This window comes from Colletes gigas, unplaced genomic scaffold (genome assembly GCF_013123115.1).
Source record: "Colletes gigas isolate AHSC1104 unplaced genomic scaffold, ASM1312311v1 Colletes_gigas_Sc00043, whole genome shotgun sequence".
NCBI classification, from domain to species: Eukaryota; Metazoa; Arthropoda; class Insecta; order Hymenoptera; family Colletidae; genus Colletes; species Colletes gigas.
Window position 1 is genome coordinate 501,836 of NW_025106672.1, and position 19,033 is coordinate 520,868.

At 36.4% G+C, this 19,033-nt stretch overlaps 2 protein-coding genes across 3 annotated transcripts; one reads left to right on the forward strand and one right to left on the reverse strand.

The window, feature by feature from the left end:
- Nucleotides 1–594: 594 nt before the first annotated feature.
- LOC122403010 lies at nucleotides 595–2,208 on the reverse strand. 2 transcript variants are annotated; one of them, XM_043406280.1, is made up of 4 exons: nucleotides 2,105–2,208; nucleotides 1,558–1,749; nucleotides 1,328–1,495; nucleotides 595–1,136 (listed from the first exon to the last, which is right to left on the reverse strand). In XM_043406280.1, exons 2-4 carry the CDS (start codon nucleotides 1,597–1,599, stop codon nucleotides 741–743), a joined length of 606 nt encoding a protein of 201 aa, XP_043262215.1. In that variant the 5' UTR covers nucleotides 1,600–1,749; nucleotides 2,105–2,208; the 3' UTR covers nucleotides 595–740. The 2 variants fall into 2 exon arrangements, with proteins under 2 accessions (XP_043262215.1, XP_043262214.1); XM_043406279.1 differs by having other exon boundaries at nucleotides 1,558–1,787.
- Nucleotides 1,766–17,772, forward strand: LOC122402980 (WD repeat-containing protein 81). Its single transcript, XM_043406233.1, has 23 exons — nucleotides 1,766–2,045; nucleotides 2,571–2,808; nucleotides 2,881–3,040; nucleotides 3,131–3,386; nucleotides 3,472–3,634; nucleotides 4,023–4,436; nucleotides 4,516–4,716; nucleotides 4,786–4,931; nucleotides 5,348–5,535; nucleotides 5,606–6,183; nucleotides 6,380–6,801; nucleotides 6,888–7,178; nucleotides 9,243–9,400; nucleotides 9,471–10,142; nucleotides 11,171–11,346; nucleotides 11,420–11,694; nucleotides 13,385–13,514; nucleotides 13,606–13,780; nucleotides 14,308–14,717; nucleotides 16,522–16,815; nucleotides 16,885–17,034; nucleotides 17,103–17,209; nucleotides 17,483–17,772. Exons 2-23 carry the CDS (start codon nucleotides 2,593–2,595, stop codon nucleotides 17,712–17,714), a joined length of 5,814 nt encoding a protein of 1,937 aa, XP_043262168.1. The 5' UTR covers nucleotides 1,766–2,045; nucleotides 2,571–2,592; the 3' UTR covers nucleotides 17,715–17,772.
- The last annotated feature ends 1,261 nt before the right edge of the window (nucleotides 17,773–19,033 follow it).

Below are 19,033 nucleotides of genomic sequence, written 5' to 3' on the forward strand. Positions count from 1 at the left end.
CATTTTTGATGCAATAAATATAGCCGTCGTCTGCAGCTGTCATCTATCGGGGAAAGAAGAAAATTTTCATCCTAAGAAAATTCAATTTTCTGTTAACATTTTAGTGTCAGAACAGAATTTTATAGATTAGAATTACAATGATGTCCGCTTAAATATCCAACGATTAGGACCGAACACGAACATTTAAGTGAAGAGATTTATTCTAAGGATTAGCCAGCTGTAAATAATTCCCACCGTCATACACAAATGCAGTCGTCTATCGATGTGACCATAAACAATGTCATGGGTCAATGTAAGAATGGAGGGGATAACACGTGCACTGTGCACATTTAAGCGAACATTACTATATTATACTGGGTGAGATTAGAGCAGTGATAAAATCGACAAAAATTGTAGTAATTGGAAACAATATCGAATTATTACCCGTACATTTAGTCATTTTCGTCTAAATTAGTGAATATTTACAATCCGAGGTTATGAAAAGTGTTATATCAATTTTTTAGGTTAGTATTTCAAAGTTCAACAACTTAATGACATTAAAATTAAATACAGCTTAGAGATACACTGGATGTAAACATTTACATTTAATATCTCTAAGCTGTTAGTGTACTCCTACATTGTATCATAGTAGAAGATTTAATAATAAAACTTTTCTTGTTTTCGTAATATTCGCGTGAAAGGTAATACTTAATATTGACAAATTTAGTTAATTGAAACATTTAATTAAAGTACGACGTCGTTTATGGTATATAATACGTAGCCGTTGATGGCGATGGCAATGGATACGTAACCGGTGATGAATTTGACGATGCACCGGAGGTGTAGATTGAGGCATCGTCTATGTCTGCTATACGACATATCGCCCTCCGAATTTCAGCTTTTAGCCGCCTTTTGTTTTCGTTTGATCGTAAACTTCTCAATTCCATAGCTACATACTCGCCGAAGGTGTCGTAATCGTCCGGTTCTTTGGACAAAATTTGTACAGCATCCTTATAATTCTCCTCGTCTATCGATTTCGTCCGCTTCTTTCCTTTCTTCTGCTCTGATATTTCTATTATTTTCTCTTTGCTTTCTTCCTGCTCATGAGACGGACATTGATTGGACTCCTTTTCTCCTGATATTTGATCTTGTAATCCCTTGAAAATTAGTAGGAACCATTAAATTGATACTTGTGAATATCAGTCAGGAAATTATACAGAATCGAATATTATCAAAGGTATTGGTATCCTAAATTAATCAATTATACATTAAAGCATACATTAAATTAATCCATTATTAACTCAATTCAAACCCCTTATCAATGTGTGATATACAATTTCCAAATTACATTATGACTTATGATATTCGATGTAGGCATATATTCGATAGGTGATCGTTTGGTTAATCCTGGAACTAAAAATTTCAAGGACGAGAAGTAAGGCCAATTGCTGGTGTGTATCTCATCTGTACCACTCTCGCTGTTCTTCTTCTTCATTCTATTCAATTCTTGCGATACCTGGAACAAAGTTACCACTACAAAACTATAAACATACTCGTTGTACTTGTTATTAGGCTCACTTGATTCCTCAAATTGTGCAGTTTCCTACTTATCTCTTCCATTGTTGTGTTGAACCTGTTTGCTATATCAGAAATTATTTTAATCTTCTTCTCTCGCTTCCTGCACCCCTCTTTGCAATTTTTATCCCAGAGCAGCGCATTCTTCTCATACAGATGAATCAGCTGAAATGTCTTTTCACGCGTCCATGTGTACTTTGCCATTTCACAGTTTATAAAATTATTTGTTACCGCTTTCAACAATTTGAAAATTAATTAGATGCAAATAGATTTATATTAGAAATAGAGTAATTATATACATCGGTTAGAGTTTCTTTTATTTGTGTCTTAGAAATTAGTAAAAGAAAATTATATTTCAGAAATTGAAGATTGGATATTTGAATTTGGCGGGAAGCATGCGACGGAAGGATGGGGGAAGTGGTGGGTGGTTAGAGACTATATGGCTAATTAAGGTTCCAAAGCAGTGACGATCGGCCGAGTATTTTCAGAAGGTACGTTTTTACTCTATTTGTTTGTTATTTCGTAATTTCTATTCGCTTCGGTTATTTACGATTCCAAGATTATTCGTAACTCAGTTGTTCTCTCGAGAGCAACTGTCACACGCGTATTCGCTCGAAAGTTGACGTTTAAGTTGCTATCGAGAGCAGGTTGGACAACTGTCCGAGAGCAACTATGGGAGAGTACAGTTGATCGAAACGATCCTCTTCCCATCAATACGAACGCACGAGAAGCTCGAGACTCTTGATTGGTCAGACAAAATTGACCCATCCGCGATGAACCAATTGCGTGTAGTCCAAGTTTACATCTTTGCATGGATGGTTGGAATCGTTTCAAGCAATTGTAAACATGATCGTGAAACAAATCTACCCGAGAGTGTTGTTTAGATTAAGGACGATGTTTTTGAGCGGATATTTAATACATGGAATGAAATTAGTCAAAGTCATGAAAACAAATTTTCTTTTTTTATTTCTTTGTTTATATAGATTAGAGAAACGTAATAAAATATTTAATTACAGGTATAAACTGATGGGGTAGAAAATGGATGTAATAAAAAAAGAGTTGCTGGCCCCAGCGAAATACATGAAAGTAACAGATGGCAGGATCTGTTTGACTGTTCACAAAAACTGGATGACCAGTTTACTTACGTTAGGTCCAATTTTATTTATTAATCATGAACGATTGACAGAAGATGAAATTGCAGCACAACCTTTGCTTGAAGAGTTGGGACCGAACTGGATAAGAGTGTATGCCAAAGTATGTTCAAAATTATTATAGGATATTGTAATAAAATAAGTGTGCGAATGTAAGTAAAAATGTGATTTTTAGGTCTATGAGAAACAGCACAAATACGCTGTTCCACTTCCTAGAGGAAGGCATACGACCAATGGAAATACTCAAGCAGACTTAACATTTTCACAATTATTACATTATGTTATGGAAACGAATAATCGAAACCTGTGGAAGGACTGTTACAAAAAATATTACAGTATGTATTTCCAAATAAGTATGCGTCATATAATTTATCAATTTATCATAAACGTTGTAAATATAAATAGAATCTATGTGCGAATAATAGATCCGTGGAATTGCATAGATCATAAAGATCAATGCAACATAACTGCTAACGTAAGTGCTACATCAATCATGCAAGAGGTATTGCAGAAAATGTACGGTTGTATATTAGCGCAAGTTAAAGATGGGTCTGTCATATCCATATTACCTGGCGTTTCGATTGAAGTGCATTGCAATCTCCTTCCAATATTTTTTGCTGTCGAAACGACCTCTGCTTTTGTAACGTTGTATGAACAGACTGCAGAATATTCTCTTCGCGAGTAAGTTATATACGTTTTTATTAAATTCTGATTATTGATTCTGATATTCATTCAACTATATTCATTCATTTTTCTATTATTAAAGGTGTGTAATGTACAGCCCAGCCGCTTTGAATATGAGTCACGGAAAGGCGTTGTTTCTAATATATCAATTATTACAACTGTGCAGAGACTTGCATGATCGTGGCTTAGTTTTGGGCGAAGTCACTCTCAGCGATATATTATTGATGGACAATTTCACCATCCAGGTTTAAAATACTTTACTATAAATAAATGGTATAGCCGAATAAGGGGGTCAAATGTGCCCTTGAACCAAATTTGACATATGATGGATTCATCGATAGAGTATCAGAATCAAACATTCTGTGTCAAGTTTCAACCCTTTATCTTGTTCGGAAGGGTAGTAATAGGGAAAATTCGGATTATGGAATTTGTGCCTATTTTCCGTATTTAATCGAGTATGAAAATTCCGTAAAAAATCTGATGAACATGGCACAGAATGTTTGATTCTGATGCTCTATTGATGGATTCATTATATGTCAAATTTGGTCGAAGGGCACATTTGACCCCCTTATTCGACTATACCCTTTCGTTGATTCAATTTTCCATTTAAATTTTAATATGTTTCGTTAATAGGTTCTACCAAAACTGACTGACAATTTGTATATAAAACCTGAAAATGAGCTTAGCAAAGGTTTCGTTGGTCAAGAACCCAAAGGGAAGAATTCTGGTGGATATAAAAAAGTTGCCGACATGATTTCATTGAACACTACATTGCAAGGAACACACGATTTCGGGAAGAACGAAAACATTGAAAAATTGTGTGAAATGTGGGTGTATAACTGTATCAGTAATTATGATTATTTGACTGCATTGAATAATATGGCTGGAAGAAGGTATGGAGATCCAAGTTGTCATCACGTAATGCCTTGGGTCACAGATTTCACATCACGATGCGGTGGTAATTGGAGGGACTTAACGAAATCCAAGTTTCGATTGAATAAGGGTGACAGACAGTTAGATTTAACTTTTGATTCGCAATCTGTGGAAGTACGTATTGAAAAATATTCATAAATGTCTTAGAAACATAATAATCGTATAATTTTGATTAATATATCAATATTTTTAGGTCGGACACCATGTTTCCGATGTATTGTCAGAAATTACGTACTACGTGTATCTATCGAGGCGTTACAATAAATCTGTTCTTTGCAAACACGTACGACCTCAGTGGGTTCCCGGGGAATACCCGGCATCTATTCAGAGATTACACGACTGGAGTCCAGACGAATGTGTGCCACAATTCTTTACGGATCCTAGTGTTTTCAAGGCAAGACAGAAATAAATTAAAATACTGTATGCATTGAATATAAAAGTTCTTATGATTTATTATTTACAGTCTATTCACGAGGATTTGCCTGATTTGGAGATTCCTGCGTGGGCAACATCTCCGGAGGACTTTATCGAAAAGCATAGAGAGGCTTTAGAAAGCTTTTACGTATCCGAAAGATTGCATCATTGGATAGATTTGACTTTTGGTTACAAGTATATATTATTCAAGGGTACAATTATTCTTTCAGATTTCTGAATGTCATACTCTACAGAAGCAATACCAGATTGTGAGGTACTCGTCATGTAAAAGAAAGTTCAAGAATTTAAATCAAATATTTTCGTATTCTGTGGAAGTGATCCCAGATAGCGTCAATGTATTATTATGTTTTCTTTGCACTGATTTACTTCTTTGCTTGCTTTATTTTCATTTTCACAATCTGATTTTACTCGCACACATAAACGATAAACATTAGAGTTATTTTAAGTAAAACAATGTGCGATTTTAACGAGAACAAATTCTGGTCGAAATTGTAACATTTAGAAATGCAGAAGATTACTTGTAAAATCCAATATTATTTTTCTCAAACTATCATTAAACGATATTGATTAATATTGTTCTTATTTCATAGATTGTCCGGATCAGCAGCGGTGAAGTCAAAGAACGTTTGCTTGCACCTTGTTGACAACCATACAAGCTTAACAAATTCAGGTGTTGTTCAACTCTTCACGCAACCGCATCCTCAGAAAATAGTTCCATCGCTTTATTGGTGCAAGATTCCACCATGGTTGCGTTCATCCTTCGTAGTCAGTAAATACAGTACGTTTATGAACTTTTTAATGATCCAATGAGATCTATTTCCAATCGTTAATCACGCTGTTTGTAATAGAAAACGATCAATCTGGAAACAGAGCCAGCGACGACGAAGGCCACAGTTCTGGATTCGAAGAAGAAGAGTTACCAGTTTCAATTTTAAATGCATCCAGATCATCGCCTCTAGTTTTAAGTCGTCTGTTAAGTCGTTCCAGAGGATCTTTACTCTCTACGGAGGATGTCAAGCAAGATAAGTCCATAAATCAGACAATTACACTCCCGAAAGATTATAATCCAGCCACAGCAATTATGCAAGTGGAAACTATGCATACGTTTGTGAATAAAGTCAGCTCGCAGGTTTACAAACCAGAAATCGAACTCCACGAGTCATCCACAAATTACAAACAGATCGTGGCCAGCGGTCGTATAAAAGAACAGCAAATACTTGGTTGTCTGATCGTGGAAATATTCCTTTCAAGCAAATTTCGAGCGACTTGGAACATGGAGAAAGTATCGTTCGCTAAAAGACTCAGTACTTGTTTGAACATTTTGAAAATGTCTGCCGATAGTTTGCCTAAGTGTGTAAGAAATGCAGTCGCTCTGTTGCTACAAGTCGATATCATTCCGAAAAGTTACAACATCGACAATATTGAAGTAAGTATCAAATGAGAACTTGTAATGGAAGGATAAAGTGGCCATAAAATTAGTGTCAAACTGTTTAAAAATTGTTCTATCTGGAACAGACTTTGAATTACAAATTTCTCTTTGTGATCAATTTTTTTGAAATGTTTAGGGATTAATTCTGTTTATAATAATAGTAATAGTAATAGTTCATTGTACAATATTTTAGGTAACTGATACACCATTTCGTTATCCAACAATTACACATATGGGTCTACCGCCACCATCCGCCCACCAGTTTCTGCAACCAATGCTTTCCGGGAATCTATTTCCATTCTCCAAGTATTACAAGTATCTGTTCAACATCGTAGAGATGTTGCAAGAATACAACAGTATAGCACGCGAGTTAAATTTCATAATGAAGTCCGAAGAGGACACAGACATTGCGCTGAAAACGAAAACAAGATTCCTGTGCAAAATCAGTGAATGCAAAGTAAAAGCAATTGCCAGGGAATTGGAGCGTTTACTGTCCCACGCTGGAGTTGCGAGAGAAGCCAGCTTAGAATTGATAGTTCCATACATACAGCAAATAATGGAAGAACGCTATAGCGCAGTCTTGGCTGCTTGGTACTTGTTTGATCCCATCGCAAAGTGAGTCGCAATTCACAAATCATGCAAGCTTTGTAGTAATCTGATTAAGTTCTCAATATTCTGCAGAGTATAAATCATTCTTTCAGAGCATTGGGTCCCAAAGACACTGCAGAAATATTTCTTTTACCCATTATGAAGCTGTACGAGAACGGTTCCTTTATGGACAATTCGTTCTACGCTGACACGCACTCTTCGGGGCTGGTTGCAAAATTTAGAACCACTCGTTTGTACCACAGAAACTTTCTGCTGAAACTTACAGTGAGATTGGGTCTTCGAAGGTTTCTGGACAATTTCATTGCGCCTCTTGTAGAAGCTGTCGGGGGATACAGAGACTATGAAGGATGTTCGACTTACTCCCACAAGACTCGCAATCTCAAGTAAGGAAACGTTTGTTAAATTGGGTGGAGAATTGTGTGATACTGCAGGTTTGAATAGAATACTGTACTGACAAGGGAACATCGCAAACTGATACACACCGATTTTGATGAAACTTTACATAAACATTTATTAGACCTATCTAAGAAGACAGGTGTAATTCGAGTAATATTGGGTATTATATGGAGTGTTCAGTCACCCTTGGGAAAAATTTTACTGGGAGATTTTGGAGCCCAAAATAAGACGAAAATCAAGAATACTAATTTGTTGATGGAGGCCCCGTTAAAAAGTTATTAACGTTCAAAGTTCCGCCCCTACTGAATTTTTTTCTATAAAGTGGGTAGGATTTCGGAGGTAGGTCTATTTACCAAAAATTATTGTAATTGATCCCTGCAATTAAAAATAATTTTTTAGAACGATTTCAAATGTCTTAATTTTGTCGAAAAATTTCATAGCTACTCGAATTTTTTTCTCAAAAGTGGGTAGTATTTCAAGGGTATGCCTGTTCACCAAAAATAATTGTAATTGACCCCTGTAACTAAATATAATTTTTTTAGTATGATTTGAAACTTTTTTAATTTCGTCTAAAAATTTCAGTACCTATTCGAATTTTTTTCTCGAAAGTGAGTAGGATTTCAGGGGTATGTCTATTCACAAAAAATAATTGTAATTGACCCCTGCAGCTAAAAAAATTTTTTTTAGAACGATCTGGAATTTTTTTTTGCCGAAAAATTTAGGCACCTAAATCGCGGAACCACCTGTTGATTTTTCTTAAAAATTCGTTTTTGATTTTTAGTAACTTTGTTTGACGCCCTATAAAAAAATTGTATATGTCTTTTTTGTAGGTACCCATGAGCTCTAGTTCAGAAAAAAGGTTCGTTTAAATATATTCACTATTGTAGGAGTTATGGCTGTTTGAAAATTGGACCATTTTTATGGAGTTTTTCTCACATTTTACGGGGTTAAGGAGCAACTTTCCAAACATTTTTGGAATTTCTACATATTCTACAACAAAATACGCGTTGTTTGCCGATTGAAACATTAAAATCCTCCAATCCACTCAGGAGTTATGATGTTTCAATAATTTGCATGAAATTTCGGGGAACCATTTCAGGCCTCAAATTATATTTTCGGTAAGGAATTTTTATCTCGAAAGTACGTAGGATTTCGGGAAATGTCTATTCACCAAAAATGCTTGTAATTGACCTTTGTAACTAAATATAATTTTTTTAGTATGATTTGAAATTTTTTAATGTTATCTAAAAATTTCAGTATCTATTCGAATTTTTGTCTCAAAAGTGGATAGGATTTCGGGGGTATGTGTATTCACCAAAAATGCTTGTAATTGACCTTTGTAACTAAATATAATTTTTTTAGTATGATTTGCAATTTTTTAATGTTATCTAAAAATTTCAGTATCTATTCGAATTTTTGTCTCAAAAGTGGATAGGATTTCGGGGGTATGTGTATTCACCAAAAATTATTGTAATTGAGCCTTGCAACCAAAAATAATTTTTTCAGAATGATTTGAAATATCTTAATTTAATTTTTTAAAACTTTTTAATGAAGCCTCAGTCAAGAAATTGATATTCTTGATTTTCGTCTTATTTTGGCCTTTAGAAAATTTTTTCTAGGGGTGGCCGAACACCCTGTATATATGTAATATTATATTACAATAACAATTAAAGTTAGAATAAGCGATGTATAGGTGTTGATTTGATGAACACAGTATGATGACGAATGAAAGTGTAACTATGTCAAAACTATTGAGTGTAACTGAGACATTGTCTAAACTATGCATGAGGAACATAAATGAATCTAGTGTACGACAAAGAATGAACTTTATCGTTGCATAACTATAACACGGTTGTATAATATCAGTGCGGTGTATTTTATAAAAATGTATATATTCAACAAAATTTGTATTAGAGCCAATTATCTACTCATATGACTAATTGTCTTGCCTTCCTCTTCGAAACATTGGAAAATTTAGATACCGTTATAGTTATGCATCTTAATATTGCTTTTACGAACAATTTTCTGAATTATTTTACTGTACTTTAAAGGAGCTGTGATTTGAATGAAATTTGCAATGAAGGTGAAGGAATCCTGTCACCGTTAGACGAAGATTCCTCCGCAGACTCAGAGCAGATTTCCTTGTCGCCAGGACCTGTAACCAGCGACTATGCGCACAATGTGAATTCGAACGACAACGATGTCGACGGTAACCTCTAAGAAGACAATCTCGCACGTCCATAATATCGAATGATTTTTAATCGAAAAACCTATTTCAGAAGTGTTCACAATGGAGGCGGAGGACAGTTCTTGGATTCCCTTGAACTCAAGTACATTGTACGACATTGATTTGCACATAGATTTGAATTTGACACTCAACGATGATGTAAATGAAGAAGGAAGCTCTCCGTTGAGATCGGTTAAATCTCCAATAATTCCCATACCAAAGACATCCAACTCTCCAAACAAATTGACAACAGAATTCAGTAACATTGATTGCAACGTAGGAAGCAAAACTTCTAATGAAGAATTCTTGTACAACGATACTTATGCTGGAATTAATGATTTTGGAAACATATTTGAGAAAATCTCCAATGTCGAGGAACAGAATTCTAGCGTATTGCAGGCAGATGATAGTAAATCTGATACTGTGATCCATCAAGATCACACGGATCATATTTATCAGAAATTTGGATCGAACGAGTGTACGACTTCTGAGATGAGCGCAGGATCTGTTACCTGGTTGTCTCATCGACTCGGACCAGTTCTTACGGCTCGATATCTATCCAGAAATTTATTGCGAATGCTTGCGCTATGTTACACTGGAAAAGAAAACTTAACAATAATCGATGATGTTTCAACATCCATGCAAGGCATTACCTGGAACAAAAAGGTTTTAGTCGGAGACCGTAATGCTGTAAAAGTTCTGGAATGCCTCGCAGCTATTGCAGGTATTATTTATTCAAAGAAAAATAATTAACGGTATAAACTCAGGCCGCGAAAGCCTTAAAGGGTACAGCCGAATGAGGTCAAATGTGCCCTTGAACCAAATTTTACATATGATGGATCCATCGATAGAGTTCTGTGCCAAGTTTCAACCCTCTATCTTGTTCGGAAGGGTAGTTATAGAGAAAATTCGGATTATCGAATTTGTACCTATTTTCCGTATTTAATCGAGTATGAAAATTACGTAAAAAATCTGGTGCATTGTGGTTATCGAGATACGAGTTCAGGAATTTTTTTTGATTTTTCAATTCCAAATTCTAGGGGTGAAAAATTAATGACACAAAAAAACGCAGAAAAATACCGATTTCTTATTGAAGCTTTCGAGACACTAGATTTATATAATTACTGTAAATGCGTATTGTCATTGGTTATATGCCTGAATTTTTTCAAATTTTTTGGCAGGGTGCGCCGTAGTAGCAAAAATAAAAAACCGATTAATAGGTAACTATATTCTATGGGTTTAAGTAATTTTATGTTGAGCAGAACGGTGTGTAGAATAGAAAAACAAAAATAAGTATTTAAATAAGTGTCAGCAGTATTTCCAAGAGGTGCGATGGTGCAGTGAGTAAGATTCTTAACTGTGGATACGCTGCAAACTTTTTGATAACTCAAACTTTTTATAAATCTAGTATCTCGAAAGCTTCAATACGAAATCGGTATTTTCCTGCGTTTTTAATTTTTCACACCTAGGATTTGGAATCGAAAAATCGGATAAAATTCTCAATCACGTACCACAATAATCACAATTCACCAGATTTTTTCATAATTTTCATATTCGATTAAATAGGGGAAATGGGCACAAATTCGCTAATCCGAATTTTCCCTATAACTACCCTTCCGAACAAGATAGGGGGTTGAAACTTGGAACAGAATGTTTGATTCTGATGCTCTGTCGATCCATCATATGTAAAATTTCTTTCATATTAAACGGTATAATTGATAATTAAAACATTAAAATTAAACAATTCCACAGGTCTTTATGGAGAACAGATTATAATATTGCAGTATTTTGCACACATGGTCGAACTGTTAGCTCTTTGCAAGAGAAAATTGACACAGAATTTAGAGGGTGGACTCATTTCGTGCTTGACTCTCTTGAATTACATTACGACATACCTGAACGATGCAACATTGATGGATGTGTTTCACGTAAGATCGTTCGATGGCTTCCTAACGCTGAAAACTGTACGTTTATAGTAAAAGAGCTAATTTCTAACAATAGGAACTGATCGTCAAAGCAATACTGCATCCTACGGTTCGAATACTATCGTCAACAAGGTTTACTTTTCCTAACGGAATCTTAGCACGTTCTGTGTTAGCAGAAAAATGTTTAGAGACTATGTTCGTGTTCAGTTTACGACTAGGGAATGTTATCGTGAAGAATCATTTAGCCGTACCAATCCAAAGATTTTTCTTGACGTTCGATAAATCGTTTAGCCAAAGTGTTGGGAATTTGAAGGGTGAAATTAATCAAAAACTAGGCGAACACTTTGCGAGGTAATTTTGAAAAGTTTATAACGTTATTATAGAAATATACACTGTGGAGCATAACTATAGCACCACTATAATTTTCAAGAGTTTTGTAGTTGTAACTAATGATTTTTAAATGTTAATAATACCACGTGAAAAGGACTAGAAAAAAATTATAATTAATGGAAAAAATACAAAAATAACATTTATTTAACATGAAGTATGATAATAAATGAAATATTGCAATGGTGTATAACTATAGCACCAATGTATTTGGAACGTAATAATAAAGTTAAATGGTTATAAAGTGTTAAATTTCTAATTCAGTTTATTAAAGTGAGCAGTTTCAATAATGAGTAGGACCTCCTTTTTTATGTATTAATTCAAAAATACGATTGTTCATACTTGTAATGAGTTTTTTCAAAGTTTTTTCACTAATTTGATTCCACGCTTCAATAACTGCTGTTTTTAGCTCCGAAATGTTCGTAAATTGTCGATTATTTACATAAATATGCTGTACCATGATACCCCATAGGTTTTCATTAGGATTTTGGTCTGGGGAGCATGCAGGCCATTTCAATACATTGACATCAAACGTTTCAAACCATGCTGTGGTTTGTCGGCTTTTATGGATTGGAGTATTATCTTGTTGATAAGTCCATGAAATGTTGACTGTTTGCATGAATAAAAGGCAATAAATGATTTTCAAGTATTCTCCGCACTATTCATTCGTGTAGTTGGAAAAGCTAATCTGAGCTTGCCACAGGAGCAGAATGCACCCCACACAATAAGTGTCCCTCCACCGAAATTACGTTTCGAAAAGTATTTTTGTTCTTTACGAAGGTCCCTCCAATATGAATCAAATCCATCTGGACCGTCCAAATTGAATTTTTTTTCGTCAGAGAAAATAACCTAAGTTAAATAAGGAATATTGAATATGAAGCTAAAATCTCGATTTATGAATGTCTAAACTTAACTTACATTATTCCAATTTCTGCTCATGTTTTCTTGTGCGTATTCAAGCCTGGCTATTTTGTGACGTTTCAGGAGTGTAGGTGCAGACATCATTTTTTGTCTTATAATGTTTGAATTATGTTTAAGGACACGTTGGACAGTCCAACGAGAAACGCCGAGATCACATTCCTTCACAATTTGTTTACAGCTTTTTAACGTATTGCTCGCAACTTTAGCAATTTGCCTTTCAGTACGAGGGGATAACTTCTTCTTAGGTCCCCCTTTCTTATTTTTCCCATACTTAGTAGGATCGCGTAAAAAATTCAGTACAACTTTATGAGATCGCCCGCGTTTACGTGCGATTTCACGTATCCCCATTTTTTGCTCTCTGTACGCTGAAATTGCACCTTGCTCTTGTTCATTAAAGTAGCTGCCACGTGGCATTGTATTAATTAACTAAGAATTCCCGAGTTTACTAAAAAAATTCCAACAGAAACCCTTGAAGTGCGTTAAAAATGAACTGGTTCTATTGTTTTGCACCTATCGTCAAACGTTTATCGATTAAATCTTGACATATAAGTAGACAACTTCAATGAATTTCACCTAAAATCCATTATTTACAATGCTTTTTCATACCATATAATTGGTTGTTTCAAATTATTTTCTTACAGGTCGGAAATGTTAAAAATATTAGTGGTGCTATAGTTATGCTCCGCAGTGTATGTATAATGTGATTAGAAATTGTAAGTTTGTATTCGAGCAGGACAAAGTCTTCAACCGAAGATAATAGAGATGTCCAAGGACTTCAACCAAATTTCAACATAGACGTTGCTGATTCCTACTCTCCACCTGTGGTAGAAAATTTGGATACAGCGGACCCTCAAAAGGATAAAGTAAACGAAAATGGATATCGAGAAAATTTATATTATTATTTCCTAGATTCGATTGACAGTGTTTAGAAACGAAAGTTTGATCTGTTTTCAGGCACTTGACGAACTGAGAGCCGTATTCACAACTGAGTTCGCTCACAAAGCATACATGCTCTTCTACAAATGCATCGACAACGAAGTAATGGAACAGATACTTAAAAACTACGAACATATCCATCATTTATGCCACAAATATGAACAGGAGACTAAAATTACTTCGTCGAATGTTGGTACGTTGGTTTTTATAATTTTAATTTGAAATTGTAAATTACTCATAAAGTAGTCAATATGTAAAAGAATATTCATGAATTTAAATTTAAGTTATTGTTACGTATCGTTCAACACAGGACAAAGTAAATACGTTGCAAATGTTTTTATGAACGTAATAAAAATAGGAGACAACGTAAACGAGGGTACAAAGGAAGATATCTGCAGAGAGTACAACTTTGTAAAATTCAGTTTCTCAGTCTTAAAAAATAGGATTCTTACAGTTAAAATCACATCCAGTCAAACGATTTTTTTCGGAAAACGAAAAATTAAAAATACCTTCTCGTTTTCGAGAGGAATAGTCTATTTCGATAAGAAAAATGATCAGACTATGTAGTGTTTCAAGTAAAGTTAAAAAATTGTACAATTTCAAATCATTTTTCAACCATTGAGTAGTTAACGATTAATTCACATTTATAGATTAAAACGAAACACCCTGTAAGCGATGTTTATCGCATGTATTTATTATTTCCTTCGACTTTGTTTAAAGATACCAGCAAACATAATACTCCGTACAACAGCAATTATAATGCAATGGAAAGTACAGGAACGGCTAACAAGGATGTCTCGAATTTTGGAAATATATCGGTGGTGGGCAATAGATTCGCAGTACAAAAGAACGATGTTGGGGACTGTATAACGTCAGAAAATACGGTTAACAATCGTGAGACCAGTTCTACGTACATTGGGAGACAATTACGAGGGAATTGGCTAGCATATTGGGAACATGAAATTGGAAGATCAGATAAAGATGTAGCATTTAACATAAAGCAAATAAAGCTTCAAACGTTCAGTGGTCATACCAACAGTATTAGATGTCTCAACGTATTGGATAACGAGAATAGTTTTATAAGCGGTGGAAGAGATAAGACTGTAAAATTATGGAGCTTGAGAAGCCAGGTAATATATCGTCCTTCCTCGAAAAGAAGGCACAGCGTGTTTACGTCCCCACTCTTGCTGCAGTCCGCTAATTGGCTGTTACCTATCTTCGTCACAATTTTCGACCAATATCTTTTTTCTTTTTTTTTTTTTTTGTACGTGAGGAAATCCTCATGGACACCTCAAGCAGTGATGGACATTCGTGGGAATTTTGGACATGCGCACTAAAATTTTCCCTCGTGGAATTCTTTTTAGCGCATGCGTTAGCTTTCTACCATAGATGTATCTTTAGCGCAAAAAGAGGTGGATATTGGGAATTTCCATGTCTCCCATTCTCGCCAATCGCACAAAACTTAACTTATCGAAGATCCCCTACGTATTTCTCTAGCTATACTCATGTTGATTAAGAGGAAATTTTTTGTTTTTGTCTCTTTCCCTGTAACTTCCTTAAATTTTGTTTCTTACTGGGATCCAACGGTACCCTAAATTCTAGTTAAGTGTATGCGGCAGTGATCATGCATTCCAGTGCGCATGACCAAAATTCCCACGAATGTCCATTACTGAACTCAACGTCCCTAAATAGGGGGGGCCTCGGGGTAGTGCCGGACTCTTACCAGCTAAAACCTCACGGTGACCATCTTCCGGCGCTGTGGCGGGAACCGAGAACTCTAATGAGGCGTCACAGAGTCCCCCGCTGCGCCATGCCTGTCGAGGCTCATCCCTGGAGGAAGGATGCGTGTCCTTTCCCCCCTGATTTCTCCGCCGCGGTCACTCAACGCCCGCGGCCCCAGGGCCCCTGGCACCGAGCACCTGCAACCCCCAGGGGCGGCCCGTACATCCGTCGGCCATCGACATGATGGCCGGAGATGAAAGCTGACGGCTCGTCCCACCTCTTGGAGGTCCATCAGGACCTCAGGGCTATTGTAGGTAGCCAGGAGGCGAAGGTTGCCTAGCCCTGGCCCCCCTCCGAGCCGGAGCGCGAGTGGGCGACATAACTACCTCGCAGAAGGAGGCCACCATTTGCTATGTCCTCTCGCTGGCCACCATCTTGCCAACTACTGTGGCCAGCGAGAGGTTCCTTCCAACTTTCTGCTCCAGGACACGGCGCTCATCTGCCCACGCTGGGCAGGCTTCCAGCGTGTGCTGCGCCGTCTTGAAGGTCTCCACAATGGTGGCACACCATCGTCGCCTCCTTCCCGATTCGACACAGGTACTCATCGAAGCAACCATGCCCGGTGAGCACCTGTGTCATCCTGTAGGACATCCTAGCCGGTTTGTCCTGCTACTCTTGTCAATGTGGTAACAGGAGTGGGGATGTAAACACGCTGTGCCTTCTTCTCGTGGAAGGACGTCCTTAATTTTTTCTGCATGGCGTATAACAAACTGTTCATAAATATTTTGTTAAGAAGTCGTAACGAATACATAAAGTATGATAATGCTGTTTCTCTTGGTTCGGTAGAAGGCGATGAACTTAATTTCAGTTTCGTTTTATCATGCAAAACAAAACATCTTGAGTCTATTGTACTGTCTTAACACTATTTACGGAAGCCATCAATTTGACGAATGTTTGATTCCATATTTAAAATTGCAGGACGTGTAAATATTATTTTTTAACAACTTATATTGAATTGGATTGATGCAATGGCACGAATACATATTCTAATTTAAAAAAAAATCGTATTGTAAGATAATCGTCAACATATGAAAGGTATCAATAAATATACGTGCGATCAATGCCCGTAAATCTAGTGTTAATGAAGGGATATCTTAACGATACATTGAAGACGAAGTTAAGTAATTTTTAAACGTTGCGTTCTGTCAACAGGGCGATGGAAACACAGTTTCGTCTTGTCAGTATACATACACCGGGCACAAGAAATCCATTCTTGCGCTAACGTTCTTAGAATCTTTGAGATATGTGGTTACCTGCGACGGAACGATCCATTGCTGGGATCCTTTCATGGGTTCGCTCTTAGGATGTCCAGAAAGCTCCCGTCCTGTGCCTGTGAATACATTAACTGCAAGCCCTTCGCCCTGTACCACTCTGCTTGCTGGAACAACCGATATTACACTTAGAGTAATTGATTGCCGAACGTTTCAGTACGTCAACGAAATGAAGGTACGGAATCATATTGGACACAGCTTAGCTAAATATTTGGTAAATTAAGAAATGCGAATTACATTTTAGGTATCTGTGAACCCGACGGGTTTGATTAGATGCATTGCAGTGGCACCCAGTGGTTACTGGGTGGCGTTGGGGCAGGCTTCAGGATTTTTAACAATTTTAGATACTCGTACAGGTCTCATCATTGCATCGTGGAAGGGGCACGAATGCGAAGTAAGTATTGCATTTAGAAACGCAATGTTTAAGGCAATCTTGAAATCCTACAACTGCTGTTCTTTAAGATATTGCAATTGGAGGCGATAAACGAAACAACCATCGTTAGTTCTTCGCTGGATGAGACCATTGCTGTGTGGAGTGCGCTGGATGGAAAACTGAAATTCCATATGAAGTAAGATATTTAATTGAATCGAAGTAATCGGCATTTACGTTTCCCTCATAACGATTTGAAATGAAATAACTTTCTAATTATTTTTTTTTTTAAATTATCATTTCACTTTCGTTTTCATAATCTGGTTTTTTCTCCCGATTTTGTTTGCATAGAAAGTGAGAGCTTATAAAAACTTCAGAAATTAAGCGTAAAATTTAAATTCCTTTAATTAAGATTCCAAAGTTTCGACTTTGTTTAAAGTTTTTAACTTTAAAACAGTTTAAAACTTTCCAGGGGATCCACCGAACCGGTTCATTGCATGTCTACCTACGAACAAGAGTTAATAATAGGTACAACAGCAAATCGTGTGGGAGTTTATACGTCAATAGAAACAACAGCTTCATTCTCATCATCAAAATTGAAATCAGATACCTTTAAAGGTCTTCTAACTACGATGGCTATTCTGCCATTAAATCGATTGTTATTATTAGGCGCAGACAATGGTGGTATCACTTTAATTTGCTAATCTGCACATTTAAACAAACTCTTTCAACATGTAAATAAATTGAATTACGTAATTATGCAATTCATAATTGTGTTCTACATGGTCTACTGTGGCACTTAACAGTTAACCGTTTGCTCTACTGAAAAATGATATTAATAACAATTATTTATACAATATATGCTGTTGAGCATTACTTTAACTACTGTCCGATGTTAATTAATAATTATTGCAAACCATAGGGTTGAAAATGTGGATAAATTTTATGAAGTTGAAAGTATTGTGGCGTCGCCTCCCATGCTCGCCACCAGCGCTCTCACAAGTGCTCGACCGACCCCTCAGTTGCTATATACAGGGTGTCTCGTAAATAGTGTAAGAGCCGGAAATGTGGGATAGCTGAGACGATTCTGAACAATAATTTCCTTTGCAAAAATGTCGGATGGGGCTTCGTTTTTGAATTATTAACGAAAAACACTGACCAATCACAGCGCGCGCTCAAAGTCGTCCGAACTCGTCTTTGTCCTTTGCATTCGAGGAATGTTTCGACACGCAGAAATCCAGTCTGATTTTTCAGTACAGTTTTTAATAACAAACGGTTATAAATAGTTCTTACCGTATTTATTTTAATTTTAAAATACTGGCGAGAAGCGTCACTCGGGTGCGAAGGGTTAATTTCCTAAAAATTCCGAGATTTTATTCCTTCTTCCTTGGAAGCAGCGAATACAAATAATTAATAAATTCGATTTAGTAATTTACGTACTAATTACATAATAATTAACGAATTAGGTAACAGTTGCAGTGGTAGTATTTTTAATTATTTGTATTCTTTCTCGATGTATCTTCAACGCGCATCTTACTACCTATCCGGCGCGGTGACTCTCCGATTTCGGACGGCCCTGAGCGCGCGGAAGGCGTGCCCCATGATGGTAAAGCCTCATCCGACATTTTTGCAAAGGAAATTGTTGTTCAGAATCGTCTCAGCTACCCCACATTACCGGTTCTTGCACTATTTACGGAACACCCTGCATACAATCCTTGACCGACTTCCTAATATCCCAGTCATCTAAGACAGGGCCTGCTAGAGATTGGACATTCGTGAGAATTTTGGTCATGCGCACTGGAGCGCATGATCACTGCTGTACACACTTGACTAGAATTTTAGAGTACCGTTGGATTCCAGTAAGGAACAAAATTTAAGGAAGTTACAGGGAAAGAGACAAAAACAAAAAATTTTCTTTTAATCTACATGAGTATAGCTAGAAAAATACGTAGGGGATCTTTTCGATAAGTTAATTGTTGTGTGATCGGCAAGCATTTGAAGTAGAAGGGTTCAATTTTGTACA

Coding starts and splice junctions, on each gene's coding strand:
- LOC122403010 (XM_043406279.1), bottom strand. CDS start 1,758: ATGGCAAAGTACACATGGACGCGTGAAAAGACATTTCAGCTGATTCAT. Junction 1,496..1,557: donor TGCACAATTTGAGGAATCAA/GTGAGCCTAATA, acceptor ACTTTGTTCCAG/GTATCGCAAGAATTGAATAG. Junction 1,137..1,327: donor CGAATATCATAAGTCATAAT/GTAATTTGGAAA, acceptor CTAATTTTCAAG/GGATTACAAGATCAAATATC.
- LOC122402980 (XM_043406233.1), top strand. CDS start 2,593: ATGGATGTAATAAAAAAAGAGTTGCTGGCCCCAGCGAAATACATGAAA. Junction 6,802..6,887: donor TTGTTTGATCCCATCGCAAA/GTGAGTCGCAAT, acceptor TCATTCTTTCAG/AGCATTGGGTCCCAAAGACA. Junction 17,035..17,102: donor GGAAGGGGCACGAATGCGAA/GTAAGTATTGCA, acceptor CTGTTCTTTAAG/ATATTGCAATTGGAGGCGAT.